At 39.8% G+C, this 22,184-nt stretch overlaps 3 protein-coding genes across 3 annotated transcripts; all 3 read left to right on the forward strand.

The window, feature by feature from the left end:
• Positions 1-10,127: 10,127 nt before the first annotated feature.
• MELLADRAFT_105162 (uncharacterized protein) lies at positions 10,128-13,584 on the forward strand (the record flags this gene model as incomplete). The annotated part of the gene is made up of 6 exons (XM_007408334.1): positions 10,128-11,252; positions 11,944-11,962; positions 12,029-12,272; positions 12,339-12,463; positions 12,529-12,657; positions 12,731-13,584. The coding sequence occupies 6 exons, from the start codon at positions 10,128-10,130 to the stop codon at positions 13,582-13,584; spliced, it is 2,496 nt and encodes an 831-aa protein (XP_007408396.1).
• Positions 13,585-15,991: 2,407 nt separating this feature from the next.
• MELLADRAFT_84985 (uncharacterized protein) lies at positions 15,992-18,423 on the forward strand (the record flags this gene model as incomplete). Its single annotated transcript, XM_007408335.1, has 6 exons — positions 15,992-17,028; positions 17,100-17,182; positions 17,231-17,601; positions 17,681-17,903; positions 17,969-18,022; positions 18,080-18,423. The coding sequence occupies 6 exons, from the start codon at positions 15,992-15,994 to the stop codon at positions 18,421-18,423; spliced, it is 2,112 nt and encodes a 703-aa protein (XP_007408397.1).
• Positions 18,424-20,465: 2,042 nt separating this feature from the next.
• On the forward strand, positions 20,466-21,314 carry MELLADRAFT_124031 (uncharacterized protein; the record flags this gene model as incomplete). The annotated part of the gene is made up of 5 exons (XM_007408336.1): positions 20,466-20,680; positions 20,777-20,834; positions 20,913-20,956; positions 21,028-21,106; positions 21,183-21,314. 5 exons carry the CDS (start codon positions 20,466-20,468, stop codon positions 21,312-21,314), a joined length of 528 nt encoding a protein of 175 aa, XP_007408398.1.
• Positions 21,315-22,184: the final 870 nt, after the last annotated feature.

The raw sequence follows: 22,184 nt of genomic DNA on the forward strand, positions 1-22,184 counted from the left end.
AGATATATAAAAAACAAAATTGAAATGAGTTAAGTATATAAAAATGTTGAAAAGTAGAATTTCTGAGAGTGCAAAATTGTTTGAGCTGTAAATCTCTTCTCTGTTCTTTGGGCAGAGCTGTACATGAGCTATACCATCACCTCACGACTTAGACCTTGATTATGGACCTAAGCCTTAAGCTGTGCCTTCATTTATTCAAAGCTCTTTCATCAGCTCCATCCTACAAAACTTTGTAGTACATACTGGAGTGGAGTGATGGGTCAAGGACAATGCAAGTAAAACTTATGCGGAGACTTGCACATGTATGAGACAAGGATGTTGGGCAAGTCTGAGCCTTCATCACATTTTCTGAAAGAGGTCAAGTTAGTTTTCTTTCTTGGCAATTGTAGATTTTCAAAGTCTTGTTTATGCAAAACTTCTCTTGTTTAGAAAAACTTGAACCAGTAAAGGATTCTTTAACTTCCATAGGTTCTGTTAAAAAAACAGGAATGATCAGTTTCAAACATAGATAAGGAACCTTTGACAAAATGCATTTTTAAATTGAAAGCAACATCTTTGAACAAAATCCCAAGATGTAATGCCTACTAGGATAAATAATTTTTCCAACAATAAACAACACCCTATCTGACCCTAAACTGCCTATACAGGTATTTTCAAAAGAGTGATTAAGTAAAAGATGAGTGGAAAAAAAATTGAAATTGATAGGGGGGTTCAACACCATTGAGAATATTCTTCCTCCTTCCTTTGAACAAGTGCCAAAGTTGCTCAAAGGAGGGTACTTGTAAGTGACACATCAGTTGCTACATGAATCCATGTTACAAGTGTTAAGAAGATAGAATCATTTGGACTGGTTTAAAGGAGGAAACTTTTGTGATTCCTTGCGAAAAAAGTGTGTAGTAGTGGTCTTTAAAACTCGTGTTCGGTGTCCCAGAAGTGTCCAGAAGTGACATCCAGAACCTTCTGGGACACCCCCAAAATAAATTTGGGGTGTTTGGAATTTTCGAAAGTTTATCTACATAAGTAATAAATATGCACAGTTGTATGGATCTGCAACCAATCCATCTTGTATCCACCTAAGTCCCATTCAAATGGCCCATATGCCCTCATCCCACTCCCACTCCGATCTTTCCTGGACTCCTTCAAATTCATCGATCACAGGCCAGGCACCAATTGGAGCTTATTCATATGCCTTGGTCTCGCCGAGTCTCAATCCACATATCAACCCACATATCTCGCCAGCAATTGTCTCACCAGCAATCAATCCACATCTTTCTCAAGCTATCAACTCCCATCATATTTGGCCAATGATGTCTCCCACATCTTACCCATAGTCAATTCAATCTGCTCTTCAAGATTCACATCAAGAAACTTGAGAGTCTCCAGCAAGTCTTGATGAATCAACTTCTAAGCCTGGAAAAAGGACCCGAAAAAAAAAGAATCCAACGACAAGAACAACAACAAACCGCCATCTTCCCCTAGCCGTCCTCAAACCCAGTGGCGTACAGAGCTCAACAAGGACGGGAAGAGTCCCTTGTGGCTTGTGATTGAATGGCTGACTATGCCTGAAGGTGACGGGTTCTGTCTGGATTGGTGGAGGGGTCAAGGTGGAACAATTAAAAAGGCGAGAGTGGCCAAGGATATTGCAAATTACCTTGCTGTGAACGGTTTTCCAAATATACGCCCAACATCGGTTGAGCAGCAGGTTTGTGATTGGAGTATCTCTTTTGGTTACAAATGCTGATGAGTTTGGGTTTAGATCCGAGATCTTGAGAAGCACTTCCGGAACGCGCGGGATTTCCATAAGGACACTGGTCAAGGTGTGAAAAAGACACTAATGGAGGATGTGTTGGCTGAAAAAGAAGAAAACGGTTACGAATCGGATAGTGAGGCATGGAAGGAACTGCTGTCATCTGTCGAAGACAAGTTTGAGGGTGAGTTTTAGTTCCATGTGCATAGGTTCAGGTTGATGTGTACCGCTAATGCTGATTGACTGCGTTTAACGATTTGAACAGCGATGATTAAAAAGAAGTGCCTGTACTATGAAGAGATGGTTCCTGCCTTTGGACGGCGACAGGCAAACTCGCCAGATGATATACAAGAGTCTAACAATGTGATAGATTTAGATGATATCTTACCTAATCATAACAATAGTGAATCTTTAAATTATTCAGCAAAAGATCAAGTAGAAGGCATTGAGTCAGATCAATTCAAAGAAAATAATTATGATAATTTCAATCAATTACTTGAAGGTGTTCATGAGAGTCCTCGATTCGATAATTTAACTGACTGTGACAACAATCATTGTAGTGAGAGTCAAAAAACCAATCTTTTTCAAACATCTGGGTCTTCTAGTCAAGTAGTGAATAGTCAACAAGACACTGATTCCAATGTTCTTATCAAATCAAAGGGTTGTCAATCATCACCTTGTAAAAGCTCAATCGTGGATTCTAAAACTGCAGTCTCAAACAAATCACGTATGAATTCCGGCCCAGCTTCATCACTTTTAGCAAGTCATTTGCCTTCCCGGGAAGAACATGAGGCTGAGTGGGCATTTAAAATGAGTTACATGAAGGCTGAACAAGAGGCGAGAAAGTCTGAGGTATCATCTGCCAACGAACTGTCTGAAGCAATTACCAAATCTTTGAATCCCGAAATTGATGAAGACACTCGTTCTATCCAACAACTCAAAATGAAAAGGGAGGCGCTAGAATTACAGCAAGCTCAAATCGAATTCAATGAAAAAAACTTTGGAAGAGACAAAGAGCCTCAAGCGAAGTCGTGAGGCACTTGAACTGGATAAAATGGAGAGAGACTTAGAGAGTCTGTGAGCTACTAGCTTCTTTTAGGCTAGTAAATCACTAAGAAAAGGGTATAAACTCGTAGGGATTATGATCTACAGAGTTTATAAGCGGAAAAACAAGGTTCTGGCCCTATACTTGTAACAAACAAGTATAGACTGCAGTTAGAGGACCTTTAAAGAAAGGCTTTTCTAGGGATTTGAGTTAATGCGCACTGAATCTTCAGTGACTTCCCTTAACCAATTATCTTTCTGACTAGAAATAAAATGATTAAGAACACTAAATTCCTTTATAGTGTTTAGTACTTTACACTCTGACTAATAGAGGTACTACGAAGGTTTAAAGTTTCTTGGTCTGATCAAATCCCAATCAGATCAAGCAGCACTTAAGGATCCTACTTCCTTAATAGTTTGATTCCACGAATGGTAATCAACAACTATGACAATATTGTGTTCAAGAACAAACACAATAAACAAGATTGAGAACCACAAGATCAAGATAACAATCACAAATAAGATAGTAAAGTTCACTTTACGAAAAGCTTATAATCTAGTTGGTGATGAGGATTTATTGAATAATAAAAAGTGTTAAATTGTAATGTGATGATGTTTCTAAATTTCGCATATTCAGAGTTTTTATAGTCTGAAGTTTGAAGATCTTATGCGCACAATTTGTGGTTCCAAGGTTAGGTTTTTATTACATATAGGTATTAACCTTTTTACTTGGTTACATACATGTTACAGCTGTGAAATGTATGTAATCTTAGGACATGTAAAAGACGTGTACTTACACAGTCTTTTACATACCTTTTACATATGTTACATATGTTAATTCATATGTATTTTGACTCTTGAAACTGAGTCTGAGTTGTAATTATTGTTTTTTAAGGTTTTTCTTATTTTTACATGTCAGCCTTTGGTACTATGGTTCAGTACTCAGGGCTGACAGAGTCAGAAAAAGAAGGATCACATGGATGATATTTCCATGCAAGGTCGTCTTTACAAAGAGTATATGGACAACTTTCAGATGAGTTGGTCTGAAGCTAAAAAAACGGTGGACAAAATGATTGATAACAATTAAAAATATTAAATGAAGTATAATCATGTCCAACCTTTTTGGTTCAAGACAACTGAGCTTATCCATGACACCAACTTTTTTTTAAAACAAGTTATTTCAAACTTATCACTTTTTCCCTTATATTTCTCTACTTTTATACACTCATCTGAGCAAATAAAATGACTTATGTTATATTTTTCAATCTTGTCTTATTTACACACACGAGTTAAAAATATTAAAAACAACTTGTATTCAAACATCTCTTGTGTTCACAGAAGTTTAAAATTGTTTTAAAACACGTCATAACAATTAGGGCGGTTCAAGAAGGGCTTTTACAGCCCTTTTTTATATTTTACATCTTGTTTGGGGTCTGTAAATTTTAAGTATAATTTCAAGGTCGTGAACCACCTTTAGAGGTGGTTCACGGTTTGGCGATCTTGTAATCGGCCTTAAAATTTTTAAATTCTGTCCCTGAATTTCCAAAAGACAGGGACAATTGAGCCGAAAAAAAGAATTACTTCTATTCTTTCTTTTTTTGTTCCTGGATTCTGACGATTCTTGGTCAAGAAAGGACCTCGTTTTCTTGTCTTTTTTTTCTCAGTGGCTTCCTCTTTCATTAACAAAAATTCTGTACAAAAACACAAGAAAACAAAAAAGAAAACAAAGCCAAAAAAAGAACGGTTGGGACTGTGTTCCTGAATTTACAAAGCTGTAAAACATAAGTTTACAGCATTTGCCGCTTTGCGATCAAGCTTTTTAAGGATTGAGCAACCTTAAAAAGACTGATCGCGACTCGGCGACCACGTGGCTCGCGGTTCTCTTCTTGAACCGCCCTATTGTTTCTTGTGAAATTTATCTCTTTCTAGTGTTTATTCATTAAAATTGTGAGGTGATCACTACTCACTGTGCTTATTGATGGATTTTCATCTTATGTATGTGAAGTGAGACGACTGGCTCATTTCCTTTTTTCTCAAAAAAAAAGAAAGACACATTGGATTTCATAAAAATTTTGGTGAAATGAAAACAAAATACAACTTTATTTTAACCATGTGTGTATCCAGTGGATTTAAATTTGGAAGTACCCAAATTAATCCTATACGATTTACTTATTTTTTTTAAAAAGAACCAAAAAAACTAATACTTGTGAAAATCAGAAGCAACAATTGCTACCTACCTTGTAAATTTGCTTCCTAAGGGCAAGTGTTCAAACGAGAAAAAAAATCAAAAAAAGGTCTCATTACATCACAGAAAATATAAGAGTGAGGTAGATCACTTACTGACAACTGATCATTCGTGTCCCATTAGGCTACAAAAATTGCAAAAGACCAGTCTTCTTAATGACTCATTGTTATCTGCAAGGACTTCATCAACAACCCCGACGTTCTCTTCTGCATTTTGACGCTCCTCTTCTCGCTTGGCTGGGGTTGGGAGACCATATGTGAAAGCGCTGTGTTCGTTTTCATCCAATAAGAAGTTATGAAGGAGACAACATGTCATAAGCAGGGCATTTAAATGCTTCATAGATTGTTTATCTCGCAAGAGAAGCCGACATTCTTTCAGCATCTGGAATCTGGACTTGAGCATTCCGTTGACATGTTCAATGGCTGATTGTGCCTCACTGAGGACTTTGTTGAAGGCATTCTTGAGTCCAGGAAGTTTGCAGGCTGAATTTCTTTTGAAAACAGGCAAAGTGCACTTCGAAGCACTATAACCGGAATCTGCAATCAGATACTCACCCTCATTGAAGTAATCACCAGGGTGACACCAAATCTAATGAATCATATCATCAGTCCATGACAGGATGATATGATTTAAATGAACACTTACCAAGGATGTTCTGAGCACTCTTTGGTCATGGACACTTCCACACCAACCGTGGCGAGCAAACGTGATCCGATGCCGATGATTGCACACAAGCATTGAATTGACTCCGTAAAAGTACTTATGGTTCCAGTAATCCTCTTTGCAATTTACCGGGCCAAAAGCTAACGGGATAAGTGTTCCTTCTATAAACCCCACACAACCCTTCAGAACAGGGTGTTTTTGACAGAGCTTGTTTGAAATAAGTTTCTGCTCATTTTCGGATGGCCAGGAGAGGAATTGTGGTTGCAATTCAAGATAGCGGCTACACATCTCCAAGTATAGTTTTCTACACTTCCATCTGTTGTGGAAACGGAAAGATGTTAATGCCGAGATGATGTACTTGAAATATATATGAGCACCCACCTGAAACACCTAATAAGTTGCCTATGAGGGCCACTTGTCCGCCATTTCCTGACAACCCCAAGTTCGCTAGAGCAACCAGAAGTTGCAACTCAACCTGTGCTTGAGGATTACTTGAGGTGTTTTTGAACACTTGACTATCTTCGATGTAACCCAAAAGCGTGATGAAGCTACCTTTTTTCATTTGCGCCTAATCACATCCTCAAATAGGATATTAAGAACACAGTTAGAAGCTAATACCAAAAAAACAAACTTGAGAAATGAGATAGCTTGCCACTTTTATGAACGTAACCTCAGGAGCATGCATCATTGCGACGAAGAGTTCTTGTGAATGATCACGTTCTCGGAGAGTTCTCAAAGCCAGGTATCGTCAATTCTCAATGCTTTCCAGTTCCGCCAACCAAACTTCCACTTCAGTCTTCTTCAAATCAAAGTCCATGAGGGGTTGAGTACTTCTACTCTTAAGTAAGAGAGACAAAGTCAAGCGCTGGATTGGTTGAAGACGAAGATTATCAGGTAATAAACAAGGCAGAAGGAGCAGGGTTGATAACAAAGATGAGCTTCTTGAGGAACAATTTGCTGGAGGTGTATAGTCGGTGGGGTAAGCTAGAAGGTGGCGTGATACCCCTTTCAGAGCTGGGAGTACTTGCCGTCGTGCTGAGACTCGCGGCATCTTGGTGGGGTGAGTAGAGTCTTTGGATTCCAGAGGGTGCGAGGTGTTCTCAAATATCCCCAGAGGTGTCCACAAGTGACACCCCAAATTTATTCTGGGGGTGTCCCAGAAGGTTCTGGATGTCACTTCTGGACACTTCTGGGACACTGAACACGAGTTTTGAAGACCACTAGTGTACATTTAGGGGACTAGAGACTATGCGGGCATGCCCGCACCAGTTCAATTGCCAACTTACTTGAAATATCTAATTATGCAGTGAATTGAGCAACCAAACCTCAAAATTCCACAAATCATGAAAATAAACCCACCCAGGGTGATTGTCACAACATCGAGTCACAGAAGTTGAATGATTTAGTGCCAGCACCCCTTGGAGGTGATCAAGAAGCTTGTCCAATATTTTATTATCACAGACAGGGAAATGCATGTTATCAATTGAATTTACACAACTTTGAACAAGCTCTCGTTTTTTTTGTAGTCATTAAATACAGTATGATTGGAGTAGTAAAAGCAGTCAGTAGCAGTGCCCACAAATTATCTGGTGGTTACACATTTGAATAATTGCAAACGATCAAGACATGAGCATCACGTAGAGGACAAGTAGAAGTGCTATTCGTGGATAACTGTAACCAAAGTATAACATTAGCTTCAATGGATAGATGAAACAGACACGTACAACTTTGTAGACGTCCATTCGACCGGAGACATGCAGGGTGCGAGCCTTGGCTTTGGTGGAAGAGGTAGAGTTGCTGGGGGAAATGATCCAGAAATAAAGGCAATGCAACAAGTAGATGTAAGGAGGTTAAAGTCGAGAGAAGAAAATTGAACAGATGTTAAGGTGGGCAACAAGAATATTGCCGGGGAAGATTAAGCAAAGAGAAGAGAAAGTCAGACGAAGAGGTAGGGAAAAGACAATAAACAAGATTGTAGATAGGCAGTTTGGTTGTTGATGCCGAAAACACAATAATGAAGTTGTCAGATAGGCAATTTGGTTGTCGATGAGGAAAATGAGAAGGAGTGGGGCGACTGAAGGTAGAAGAAAGGTTCATGTAGAAGGCTCTTATATAGGCCAGTTAGACCAAATTGTGTGGTAGGCTGAAAAGCTTGTTCATTGAATTGGCGACATTAGATTCAACAATGGGCAAAATTCGGGATTGAAAATGGAAAGCAACAGAACAAAAGGGTGAACGGGAAAGCACTGCTATGATCCATAACGAAGACACAACGCAAACCTATAAGAGCATCCATAAATAGGTAGGATCAAGAGACACAGTTCAATAGCAAATGAAAGGCCGAGGTTTCAAAGCAACACAACAAATAAGGCAGCAGGATCATGAAAAATGAACTCACAAACACATGCAAAAATTGACAGAAAAGGATAAAACTATGACCATTAAAAGAAAATATATCAAAGCATGAAAAGAATAGAAGCGGAGCGAAGTGAAGTGAAAGTGGTAACCATAAAACATATAAAAGCATTAAAAAAAGAGCCGGACCAAAGAGAACGGTACTTCATGCGAGTTGATTCCACGTATTTATATTTTAGATACAAAGTTAAAACTGGGATTTTTTGGATTTTACTAAAAGCAGCCCCCCCTTCAAAGGCTTGACCGCCCCCTTTTAGTCGGGGAAGAAGAATACAATATAAAAACGGCTGTCAGTTATTGATCCGTGTGAATGCAAAACTGAACATCAAGGGGGCGGTCTTGAATTCAGGTGAAATGGAAGCCAATCGTTAAAAGCATCGTTATCACCTCCTCCTGCTTTCATGGCTCAAGATCTGTTGTTGGACTTGGTGCTTGGTGATTCAAAAATCTCCTTCCCTGGCGTTGTTTACAATCACAAATTTCCTCTTGCCCCCCTTTCGCAGTGATTGATAAATATTTCTACTTCTTCCTTGTTCTTTCTTGTGATGATTGAACACATGCGCACGTAAAGAAAATCGATTGGTAATAACCGAAGCAAAGATTTGATTGATAATGATAAGATCCTTCATTAGATCAAGGTTATATGTTACACCTCACATTCAGACCAAAATGTATCATGGTTGATAAGTGATGATGAAACACAATTGGATATTTCATTGCTTCATCGTCATCATCATATAGAGAAAGTCGATCAGAAGAACATGCGTTATCAGGTGTTGCCTCTGCCATGCCAGAGACTGGAAGCAAGATAGTATCAATAGCATTCTGTAGCATCTCATCCAGTTTCCATTTCACCTGAATTCAAGACCGCCCCCTATGTGTTGTTTTGAATTCACACATATTCACACGCTTTTGTATTGTAAACGTCTTCCCCGACTAAAAGGGGGCGGTCAACCCTTCAGAGGGGGGGCTGCTTTTACAGTCGATTTCAGAAAGCTTGGAAACTTTTGCCCGCCAAACTTGGGCAAATTGGCGCGGAATTCTTTCCAAGCTTTGTGAAATTGACTGTAGTAAAATCCGATTTTTTCCCCAGTTTCCCAGTTTTTGTTTTTGGCTGTGTTTGGAACTTTCCCACGTTCTCCCAGTTTCCCAGTTTGCGTTTTTGGCTGTATTTGAGAAACTGGGAAACTGGGAAAAAACTCTCAGTTTTAACTTTGTATCCCTGTGCAAACACCTTTTCTCTTGGGTCCAGACCAAAATACCTTTGGTAGGGCAACATGCAGAGAGCTTACAGAATTTCTCCCTGCAAAATGAGCATTTCTCACGTTATGGAGTGTACGAGCTGACCCTCGAGAGGAAAAAGCAGGAAAAAACAAAAAAAGCAAAAGCTCAACCACATTTCTGTCGTTGTCGCACGAGGAAATATATATGTACGATTTATACTGACATTTGGAATTGGTGACTCGTGAACGCGTGAGCAATAGTCGTGTCAGAGGGTCAGTGTGTGACTTTGTATACATATTTAAGTTGACCTCGGCTTGAAAGATTTTGTGGGATGCATCATGCATTGCTATTTATATATCTTGAAAACACTTTAAAAACCTGATGTCTCTTTTGGTCCACCTTCCTTCCTTCGAACTCAACACCTTTCGGCTCCACCGCGGAACCCTGTATTGCTCCACTAGTAGTCAAATTGAAGGGGACAAGGAGAACGACTACTAGTGGAGTTCCCGTGTTAACAGCCGCGCTCAGAGACGACTTGTTAAACCCGACCTCAAACAAGTCATCCGGGGGAAAATTTTTGAAATTCACCACCGCAACTTAGCCAAATCCTGCTTAAGACCCCCTACAGGTCAGCACCGCATGTAACATCGGGTTTGTACCCGATAACTGCTCATATGGGCCTGTCACCAATCGGCCTAGCTGAGCTGCAAAGCCCTTTATCCTCCTCGATTGCCATCCATCTCACCACACATCCCTTCATCGCATTAACCACACTACAACCAACCATCCATGGTACGATCACGCAAGGCGAAGCGTGACTCTAATGTTCTCGCCGGAATTGGGACAAGACCCTCACGCAAAAGACAAGGAGATACCCCACCCCGAAAACCTCCTGTAATTCCTAAATCAATTTCCGACGCACTTGGCATTGGCCAAAGTGGTACGAATGACCAGCCAATTCCACAGCACCATTACGATGATTTTGATTTGTTCAATGATCCAGCAGCAGCCGAATTTATACCTCATCGTGACGAACCTGAAGCCAATCCTCCTTCGATTCCTATTCTTGGTACAAAATTCGCTCAAGAAAGCCGTGAGTACTGGAATGCGGAGGAACGGCGACTTGAAAAACTCAAATGGGCCGCCATAGAATCAGATATGACCGCAACCTACCTTGAATGTCAGCATTGTACAAAGAACTGGACTTCTCAAGCCTCTTACCTCGATATCAATATCATTTGTCAATGTACCAATACCAAACTTGTCAAACAAACGGTTGACCTCTATGCTCAATCAAAAGTTCATTTTCAAGCCAAAATCATATTCTGTTCATGTATGCCTAGACCAGTACGGCTCCTACACTACGGGTATATCGCGAGCTCACCTCAATTTCCAAAGACAGCATTCTCAATCCCACTCTTACAATTTCATCATCACCTGTGGAACGAGACTGTTGTAGCCAGCACAGGATTTGTCAATGCATTATTTAGATTTCTCAAATCACGAAGCGATAGAAGCAATACCAATATGAAACCCAAAAACACCAAATACGAGTCTCTTATTCACGATCGAGATCTGAGAAAGCAATTTACACAATCAGTTGATATGCATCAAGCTATAATTCTCTGCACTAAACGGATTTATAAGGAAGGCCTGAAGCTTTCCAACGCTCAGCTTTTGGCGGACCAATGTGCACGTTGTTTTGGTCCAGCCATCAATGAAACAAAGATCTCACCTCAAGAGCCAGATGTTATAATTGCCTTAGACGGTAATTTTCAACATCGTCACTATACCCGATCTAGCAAGGATAATCCAACAGAAGAAGAGTATCCTGATATTTTTATTAAGCCCTCGTGTATGAAGAAGAATGAAATTATACAGAATTTGACTGAAACTCAAGTCAAGGATATAAAGGTGAGTCTTCGATCAATTTCATCAAATTATACCAATTTATTAATTACTAATTTGACGCACATTCAGAGTGCGTGTGCTGACTCGCACACTGCAGCAAACGATGTTCGAAACTCTACCTCGTGGAAGAGAAGCGATGATACGGGCCTCTTTGGATGTACATGTCGACATGATGTACCCCTCAAATTAGCCAACATCTACCGAACTGGCGAAAAGTGAGTTACTTCGCTCAATTGTTTGTCAGTTGGGTTGATATTCATCTAATCTTTTGCTTCAAATAGGCTGTACTACCCGTTAAGCATCCTGGAGAATTTATTGACGGATTTGCCCGAAATCCAGGTTGGAGTTTTGTATGATATTGGGTGTCAATTGGAAGCACACATCAAAAAGGTAAGTTTGGCTATTCTATCGATTTTTACATAGATCGCTGATAGGTTTGTACATTCAGAGAGGTTTTCTTGAGAATCTCTGCCAAAGACTTAGTTTTGGCACATCTGTATTTCATGCCTATGTGCACAACTGGGCCTGTCAAGTGATGTACAATCCCCGATTCAACAACTTTTGGGGATTATCTGATGGTGAAGGACTTGAAAGGTTCTGGTCTTTCTTGTCCGCACTCGTGGCTATCAACCGTATCTCAACCCGTCTTCATCGACTACTCAACATCAACTGGAGGACCTGTTTTTATGTGGAGATCACATGTATGTCAACAGGTATGTAAGAATATGTTAAAACCCAAATGCTGATCAATAACTTACTTTCAATTTGATCCACCATAGCCAAATGGCTCTTACGCAGGCTACGGAATGCTCAAACAGTATCTTGTCAAGCTAGAACAGCTCTTACCAACTTATTGAGCAGACGAAGTTCCCTTTTTCCTACAATCCGATACACCCACGATTTTCTGCGTCAACAGTGGCTTGTTGAGCGCAATTCTCAACAGAAGAGGTGCCATATAAAAGAAGAACAAAAATTGGAACTAGGCCGATTATTATATTACGAGGAGATGGCTCAGAATGTGTGGTAAGTTCAATTAAAGCTCATCTGGTACTATAAACAACATAAAACTAATGAGAACAATTTCTCAAGGGATCAAGATGCGGAAGATGCTGAAGAAGCGATTCTTAGGTTACGAGAACATAATACTTACAAAAAGAAAATTGAAAAACAGTGTGCAAAGATTGGTTCCGAAGTGATTCTCAACAATCTGGAAGGTATGTTTTTTTGAATCTCACTCACTCAACCAAATTATCATTGACCTTGGATAGTATATCTTTAGCTCACGAACAAGACCAGATCTTGAAGATCTGGTTCACTAAACAAGAGGTCCGTGATCAGTTTCTGGCAATTTGCGAACAGAAACGTCCATTGGATATAAGCCGACGCGATGGGAGAAATTCAAGTATCGGTGAGTGATTTCTTGGCCTCAAATACCTCGGAAATCTCTTTTTAAAGATCAATATTCCTTCATCTATCTACAGGCTACAACGACAAGACACCTCTACTCAAGACACTTCGCGATCAGGCAGCTAAATTGAAAACAAAACTAGAAAATTATCAGAAGATGTTAAGTACATATTCAATCACATCTCCACATCGATCTCAACCAGAAAACATCACCTACCCTGAATTGTTAAAAATCGACTTTGATCACACATTCTGGAACGATGGCTTGTTCACCAACAGACGGGAACCTTGGGCAATCGATGGTGACACACAGTATGGGATGCAACAAATTGCCTACTTTGATCGGGCTAGTGAAGAAATTCGCCGAATCGGATGGGAAGTCAGGAGAGTAATGAGGTGGGCAATAGACTTGCACAACTCTCTCTATAGTTATTTGTTTCAACTTCAATCACAGAATAATGAGGTGGAACTTCGAATGGACCTTTGCTTGGTCCAACATCCAGCTCTAAGTTCACTCAGTGGACCAGGTAAGATTTCAGCGGCACAAGTGATCATCAATGAGAAGCTTGTACACGTTTTAAATTTGCAAGTGCTGTGGAATTCAAATCTGATCGAGGTGTTTCAAAGCACACCACCTCAAGATGGCGATGGTGATCTCAAAATCATTTGGTGTGATCAGGTTCGGAAAATAAAACATATGTATTCAAATCGTGCGATCGAATTGAACCCAGGTATTATCAGTAATTTGAACAATGATGCTAATCAGATGGAGATTCAAGATGCTGATGATGTACTACCGGATGAGCTAGGACCAGAGGTAGTTATAAATATTCATGATGACTTAGATGAAAGCAATGGAGAAATTCATTTGGAAGAGGAGGATGTTTATGAGGCGCTCAATGTTTTTTCTGATTTGTCTGTTACCTGAATGTTAAACTATACATGTGAAATTCGAGTTGTTGAGAAAGTGTAATTGGATTGTAGGAGATATCATGTAACATCTTTGCCTTTATCGTATGTGAAAATCAAAGTGAGCCAAATATACCTACTTGAACATTATCAGGCACTGCCAAGTTGTTAAGCTATCAGGTCTTGAAACAAAGCTCAATATGACTGTAGCTTAGCTGATAGCTCTGCAGCCGAGGTCTCACATCCATTTTCAAGATGGATACAGCTGATCTGGGTGCATGCTGAAGCCCATATGTAGGTACTACAACCCTAAGTCCTGGATTTAGAAGTACCAATATTGAAAACATATTCAATGAGACTCTAAGGTTTATTAAATTATGGTATAAACTTGATTCAAGTATTTCATTGATTGATATGTTCAAATTCCATTCAGAGCACCCCATTGCGCTTGGCGGGAAGGGTGTGTAGGGTTATATCTTCTACCACACATATCATATAATTATTATAATTATATATTATAAAAGTCCTTATAGAAGTGAAGAGAATGAGCCACTTTTTAAGCTATTTCAACCACAAAAGACAAACTTATTGAGAAGTGAATTATATGTGTAGTATGAAGGAATTGTGGTGGACAAGGAAACAGATCCATGGTTAAGGAGGAGGCCACACACACCATAAGGTAAACATGGTAGTATTTTCAAAAAGCCCACATATTAGCGGACAAAATGGTGTAGCTTTTAAGCACTTTGGACAAAAAGCGACAAAGATATTGAAGATCTGATCCATAGGGGTCAGAATAGGGAAAATGTGCAAATTGGTGGAGACATATGTAGTTATAACTTTTGTTGAGCATGGCGTAGAGCTGATTTGATAATATATTCAGAAAGCCCTAGGATGAGCGGAAAAAATGAGCCACTTTTTAAGCAATTTGGACAGAAACTGAAAAAGTTATAAAAATTTCACTCCATCTTGCTCAAGTGCGTAACACAAGGAGTGATGTTGCTAGTCACACAACATGTGCACATTTTGAGTAAAATGGAGTGAATTTTTAATAACTTCTTCAGTTTTTGTCCAAATACCTTCTTGTATGGCTCATTTTTTCCACTTACTCTAGGCCTTTCAGAATATGTTATCATAACAGCTCTATGAAAATTGTGAAAAAAGATACATGTGCATTTTTATCTCATTTTCAGCACATTTTCCTCATTCTGACCCCCACGGACAAGATCTTTAATAACTTGGTCAATTTTTGTCCAAAACAGTTAAAAGTTGGACCATTTTGTCAGCTAATATGTGTGTTCTCTAAAAATACTACCATATAGAGCTTATCACATGTGTGGCGCTGTCCATAACCATATTGGTCTGCTCTGTCCAGGATTTTTTGCTCATACTATGCATATAATTCAAAGTCCAATAACTTTTTCATTGTTGGGTCAAATAACTTAAAAATTGGCTCATTCTCTCTGCTACTATCAAAACTGTAATACTGCATCTTAACATTTACCTTATGACATGTGTGCACAAAGGTATAACCCCCTACACACCTCTCGTACCCGGCGTGCGGGGTGCGGGGTGCTCATGCTGTCTCACAAGGATACAATTCTTAATAACCACTCCAATTGTTTTGTACAATTGAAGTTAATGAGAGAAATATATCCGCATATATCAAGTCCTTCTGAATCTACCACCACATCACATCCACAACACATATATAATACGTGGCCTCTTTATATCTCATGTTGATTTGCCATCAAGACTCAAACTTGTAGCCAATGTTGAATAGCTGCATGAGTTACATCATTCAAAGCTACAGCCACTGAATAACTCTTTAATACCATTATCAATTTAAATTATCAAATAACTGTTAATCAACATTGGCATGTCTTTAATAGCACAACAAGATGCTGGCCACACTCAATGCTATGATCATCTCATCAAATTTCAAATCAGATCAACATACCAATAATTGAATGAGTGATTGTTTCTTTTTAGATCTGGTAATCCTTTATTGTGTCTTTAAACCCCACATAGTTGGGGCTCTCAAAGACTTGCGGGACTTCTACAGTTCACGTGGTAAAAGCAGAGGACATTCTCACTTTGTCTTATAGTCAATATTCATTCAAATTGATGAATGATTTCTTACCTGAAATATGTCAACTGAATCAATATTTATCACATAGTATGATAACATAGTATCATATTCACTTACATATTTCAGAACAGAAGGCCAAGCACAAGGTTTTTCCCGTATTAGTGGCCAAAGGTGTGCGTATAGCACACATTATAACTTCTTCAATATCGTGTATTTTAATCGAAATTTGAGATAAAAGTCTGAATTGCGCCAATTGAATTGGAATTTGAGATAAAACTCAGAATGGCGCCAATTGAATTACAAGACGCGCCCCAAGCTCTAAAAAACTGGAGTAATGCACCCCACCACCACCACATACAACAGCATACAACAAGCCTCACCAACTTTATTATCAATCCTACGTGCCGGTAATCAAGAAACACATCAGGATTTCACCGGATTTGATTTACAGATGGAAGACTCAAGGCAAGGTCAGATTATAGACCAGCAATCACTTATGGCAGCCTTACAACAAAAAGCCCCTCTTGAACATCAGCGGTATTCAGAACAAAGCTATGAAGATTTATTTCATAGACCTTTTCAAAGACCTACTACTCAAGCTGATATCAATCAAATCAATCGTGTTCAAGAGGCTCAGCGTGGAATTAATGATTTCTTTCAAGATCATCAAGTTCCACAACCTCCAATGATCGATAATCGGCCAAGTCTAAATCAACACAATCAAAACAATCAGCTTCAACAAACTCACAGCTTACCAAACGCAAGTATAAATCAACATACTCACCTTCAACTAGGTCAAAGCCTACCAAATCAATTTGATTCAACTTTAAACATCTACAAAAATCATCAAATCTCGGTTCCGGAACCTCAACGGGCATCAGCACCAATTCATATAGACTCTTCCCTACTTCCGCACTTGGAATCTCAACCTTTGGGTTTGAGAAATTCAACAACATCCAATTCGAGAGGACTCTCTACCGTGTCCCAGCCAGCAGGAAAGAAATCTTCACAAACAAAGAAATCTGCATCTCGATCAAAGAGTTCATCACAAAACAAAGCTAACAAAGATGCTAACCGTGAAGACGAAGTTGCTAAAAGCAACAAAGCGCTCTTGGATGAGTTTCTAACACCAGCCCAACGTCTACCCGATAATATCTCTCTTCCAGCTGAACTTACTGTAACTGAATTGTATGCGTTGGATGCCTCGCAGCTTAGGACGCTTGCTGACCAGCATACTCGCGGTCGAGGTCATGGGGCTCCATCATTACAGAAGAGACAAATTCTAAGGGATTTTCACAACTCGACCGAGAAGCTCCTTGCCATCTTGTGCATCCACCTTGGAATATCACAAGACGTGGCCTCAAACGAGATGTGAGGTGCTCTTCATCCTACTATTAAGTCTGTTAGATTAAACTTCTGACGTCTATCTTTCTTTCTTGAAGTGGAAAATGTGCATCCTTTAGGGCTTCAAGAAACTATGACTATTTCATAAAATCTAAGGCAGTCTCAGATATCTATCGACAAAGTGAGTACAGCTCAATTCACAATCTTAATACTGACTTCGGACTGAAAGCCAAGTTCTTGTTATGGACAGATGGAGGTCCTCTTAATCCTGTCTCGAGGGAACTAGTACGTCAACTATGGGCAAGTTACACAAAAGAAGAGCAAGATCAGTTTCGCAAAGCTGGCGAGGCATGTGATATTGGTGATATTGAAGCAGAGGTCAATATTGACAATATCGACAACATCGACAACATCGACAACATCGATGGGGTTAATCCAGATGAAATACCCGACAATCGTCCAACTCACAAAGGCTTACTTAAGATTATCCGAGGATCGAACAATGAGGAGACCCGCAAGAATGGCTTCCGCACCAAAAGCCATGACCTGGCGCATTCCAAAATCAAATGCGATGAGTTTGTGGCTAGCTTTATCCAGAAGGTAAGTACATATTCCTATTCATTCTTTTCACCTTTTTGTGTGACACTGATCAACTAACGGTCAACTGCGTGGCTCTTAGGCAAACAATATGTCTCAAATTCATCCGGCTCAATTCACTATCACAGCTGTCTCAACCCACCTTTCTAAGCACTGCTTTCAATATATGTCGACCACACCTGGCTTATGGGATTGGGTGGATTATGACATTCATTCGTCTCCAACTCGTGAAAGCACTACTTCAAGGATGCAAGCTTTTTTGACCGGTAAGACAGTTGCAGGCCTTGCGCGTCCTAAGCAAGCAAGTAAGTGCTTGTTACTCAATCTTCTGCTCAATCACAATTAATGTCAAATTTTCAAATTATTTCAGATGGCCCAAGGGTTGAATTAGAGAAGTTGAAGGCCAACTTGAACCAGATCATTCGTAAGTACATGGTTTTATTACTGCCTGTGCAGTTGCTGACACGACTTTTGTTTTCAGGAGAAGCTACAAAAGCTTCAAACAAGCCTCAAGATATCTGGACTTGGTCAAATTGCGAAGCTCGCCTTGCCGAACAAGGTCTCAAGTTGCAATACGAACCATCCGATCCTGTGTACAAGATTTGGATTACTAATCCAAATTCCGCCGTCACTGAAGAGAAAGCTCGACTGGTCAATAAAGATCTTGTCACTCACCCGGTATTGCTCACCCCAATTCCAGGCTTTGTATTCAAGTACAAGTTCGGCAAGAATAACAAGCGAAAACGGGATGCCGTTCTCGAAGAGGAGGATGAAGAGCGGCTTGGGGATGTTAATGATAACACAAATGAATCGAACATCATCTAATTGAGCTTCCCCTGTCCATTCTTGTCTCACATCAGTTTAGCAATCTATGTTACAATTCTTTTTGTTCAAACTAGTAACTCAAATCGTTGTTTCCAAAGATGTGTTTGTTTTGAACTTGAAATTAGTCGTATGTAATCCACCGGTGATGCAATCCGTAACCGATCTAAAAACAAATCAAAGGAGCAATTCATCAGAACCATTCACATTTCAGACAAAGTGAGATGCCGTGTGGTCGTCACTTTCTCATAACGAAGTTTTTGTTTATCTTCGATTTGGATTCAAAACTCATTCAGATCATTTTTGCTTTTGCAGCACAAAAACAATCAGATCAACAGCTTATTTCATTGTAACTTGTACATAACGCTGAGAAGTTTCCATCCACACTTTTGATCGACACATAAAGTCGTGCAACTCTGCTATCTGTTTTTGCCTGTCTGACTCCAAAGTAGACCATCAGAATCTGTAGAGGTTGGCTTGATAAAGAAACCCCTTATGTAAATTGGCTGTTCTTTGTTGAACCTCAAGATACTCTTTAAGAACTATAAGATGTCCTTTCCTTGGCGGCGTGTTCCCCCAAATACATTTTCTTTTGTTTCGACAGACTTCATTTTAGATAGATACATTTCAACAACACAATTTATACATACATTCTTTGAACTTGATGATTTGATGATGAGATGTGAGAAATTTATTGAGATTTTGTGAAAGTGTGAGCGAAGTTTGCTGAGAAGTTTGCTGAGCAAGAACAAGGCCGAAGCTAGGCCGATTGGTGACAGGCCCGTATGAGCAGTTATCGGGTACAAACCCGATGTTACATGCGGTGCTGACCTGTAGGGGGTCTTAAGCAGGATTTGGCTAAGTTGTGGTGGTGAATTTCAAAAAAATTTCTCCGGAGGACTTGTTTGAGGTCGGGTTTAACAAGTCGTCTCTGAGCGCGGCTGTTAACAGGGGAACTCCACTACAGTCTAACCCGCGCTGTTGTATACCCGCGCATATGCATATCCAGCCAAAATGCATAGGTTTTGGTCTCCACCACGCTGGTGCGGGCCAAAACAAGATTTTAATTGCATATTGCATGATGCATAGGGTCAAAGCAAAAAAAATTATATCTTGGAAGCGGTATTGCATAGGTCAAACCCAGTGATGTGGTGGTGATACTGACAAAAAGCAACAGCAGTTGTGCTTTGGAATGATCAGCAAAGTGATATCACCCACCTCACACGATCTTCGGCTCCCTTAGATCAATTTGCATCTTTTTTCATCATGTCTGCTACTGAAAACAAGGAATTAGCTCACATAGAGGGCACTGGTACAGCTTCTGGTCTCAAATTGGACAACTCTTTGCAGAAGTATGCCGAGATGCTTGAGTCCGAGCTGTTTTTTGGTAACAAAAAACAAGTGGCAATAACTGATTTCTTCCAACGTGTGACTATATCTAACACTTGATTATCGATAGCCTTCAAAAATACTTCAATTTCTTTCTTTTTGTACATGTCGTACCAAATAAGCACAAGTCCTCAAAAGTTATTGTTTGTTGACTGTTTTTTGTAACACATTGTACTTGATAAAGCATGTTCTTGAAAACAATTGTTTTTGTTTCTTTCTGTACATATCGTACTAAATAGACAACAAATGTCCTCAAAATTAAACACTTTCTTACTGAAGTTTTCCCACCTTCACCCTCTCTTGTCCCATATGGGTGGGGTAATACAATAACCGTACTAATGCATAATTCTATGCAATACACCCCAAAATCTAAATGCATATTTTTATGCATTTTGGGGGTGTAGGTCAAAAAGCATAACCCGTCTAATTGCATAGGAAAGTGAGTCTCCCCAAATTATGCATTAGCGCGGGTTAGACTGTAGTAGTCGTTCTCCTTGTCCCCTTCAATTCGACTACTAGTGGAGCAATACAGGGTTCCGCGGTGTTCGGCTCAAAAATTGAACCTCACATCTTTCCAATCCTTTTTACTTTAAAGTTTGCAACATATTCAACCTCGAATAATTTCCTAATTTGCGCAAGCGTATTGTCTCGTCATTATGAAGTGGTCTATCATTCTTGGATTCCTATTACAAGTCTTATTTGTAATGGGTTATCCTGAATCCAATCGTCACTTAGAAGGACGTGGCTCGAGTGGTCTGGAATCGATACACCCAAAGGAACTTTCCAAGCGCTCGACAGCCCCAAGTAACCCGGCAGTCTGTCCTGGTCGAGCAGGGAAGCCATTCAATTTCGATCTAAAAGAATTTGGAAAGTTAGTCAAATTCTCTCCTTCTGGTTTTGCAACAGATTCTCCTCGCTTCTCCAATCCTATTAACTGACCAAGCTTTATTCCTGGCAACTTGATTAGAATGATCACCGCTCTGATCTCGCGCCCAGCCTCATGTGTTTACTTCTCAAACCTGGGTGTGAGTATGACGTCTAATGAGCCAACTGAGAAGCTAGAACGTATTGAATTGACTGTATGATTGACTCATTTCACACAGATGTACGTCGAAACATTGGACGGACAACCGGCCATGTTCCAGGAGTGAGTGCCCAATGACCCGAGCTCATTTTGATTATTCGAGGTCCATATGAACACATGATTTCTTCTGTCAGCTCCTCAGCCTCAATGGTCAGAAATTACTATGGGGCTTTGATCAGCGAAAATTGTGAGGTTACCAGGCCTGTTAACCTTGTAAGTCTTGTGTACTTCTCTCTACTGCATATCAAAATTTAACTCAAACTATCTTGAAAACGATACCGGTTTATAGAAAAGCAACCCTCCTCCACCTAGCGCGGATGACAACTTGAAAATCATGGTAGTCTTTTATGACACTTATGCCGATTCCAAGCAAGTTGAGACGTGCGACAAAGAGACGGAGGATTACATGCGTTCCTTGTAATGCCACTCTACACTGTTAACGTTCAGACCTACAGCATTGTGATGACTGTTGTCAGTAGCAAAGGTGTTTAATGTGTTAGGCAAATGCAATGTCATAGTGTCTCTTTTTGCGAGTGAATGACTGACTGACCAATCCGTGTCTTATGGCCTTGAGGACGGATCTTCTGGCGTCAGAGTGGAAAATTACTACTGACTCTTTGGACTACATAATCATTTGATCTTGTGCCTCCCCCCTTCCCCCAAGTTACTCAAGCTGTACTGGTAAGTGCTTTAACGAGGAAAAAGATGCAAGCACAAATGACACAAAACCTGTTTAAATTTACAACTTAAGTTGAGTTCCTTGACGGATTCCTGAAGTGTAAGACCGAATCAGAAGATTTCTTTCTCCACAAGGGATCAAATTTAAAGTGATTTTGATTTGTTCATCTTCATAAGAATTCAGATGAGTGGACAGGCGTGGGGATCAGAACCTAGAAGTCATACATTGTGATCATGAGGTATCAAGATATGAGATACCGCCAGGCCTTTGCCCCAAACTCCATAATGCTCGAGGTGATGTCTGAAAACCGCGTCCGGTTATGAAATATGTAAAATCTGGTTGGAACATACATCCTCCTTGATTGTCTTCAGAATTTCGGCCCAGTCTGCCCTTGATGGTATCTCAAGCAGCTTTCAAAACTTCCCAGCTTGGTAATCATACTCGATGTCACAGTCTATGTTTTGATCACATCACCTTCATTTTGTGCGATTGTTTCCATAAATAAATTGTAGAAATGGGTTATTAACATCACTGAGCCCCAAGCACACAACTGAACAGATCACTAGAATCTATAAGTAGAATGCAATACTACAAGAAGAACAACAACAACAA

This window comes from Melampsora larici-populina (genome assembly GCF_000204055.1).
Source record: "Melampsora larici-populina 98AG31 unplaced genomic scaffold MELLAscaffold_12, whole genome shotgun sequence".
NCBI classification, from domain to species: domain Eukaryota; kingdom Fungi; phylum Basidiomycota; class Pucciniomycetes; order Pucciniales; family Melampsoraceae; genus Melampsora; species Melampsora laricis-populina.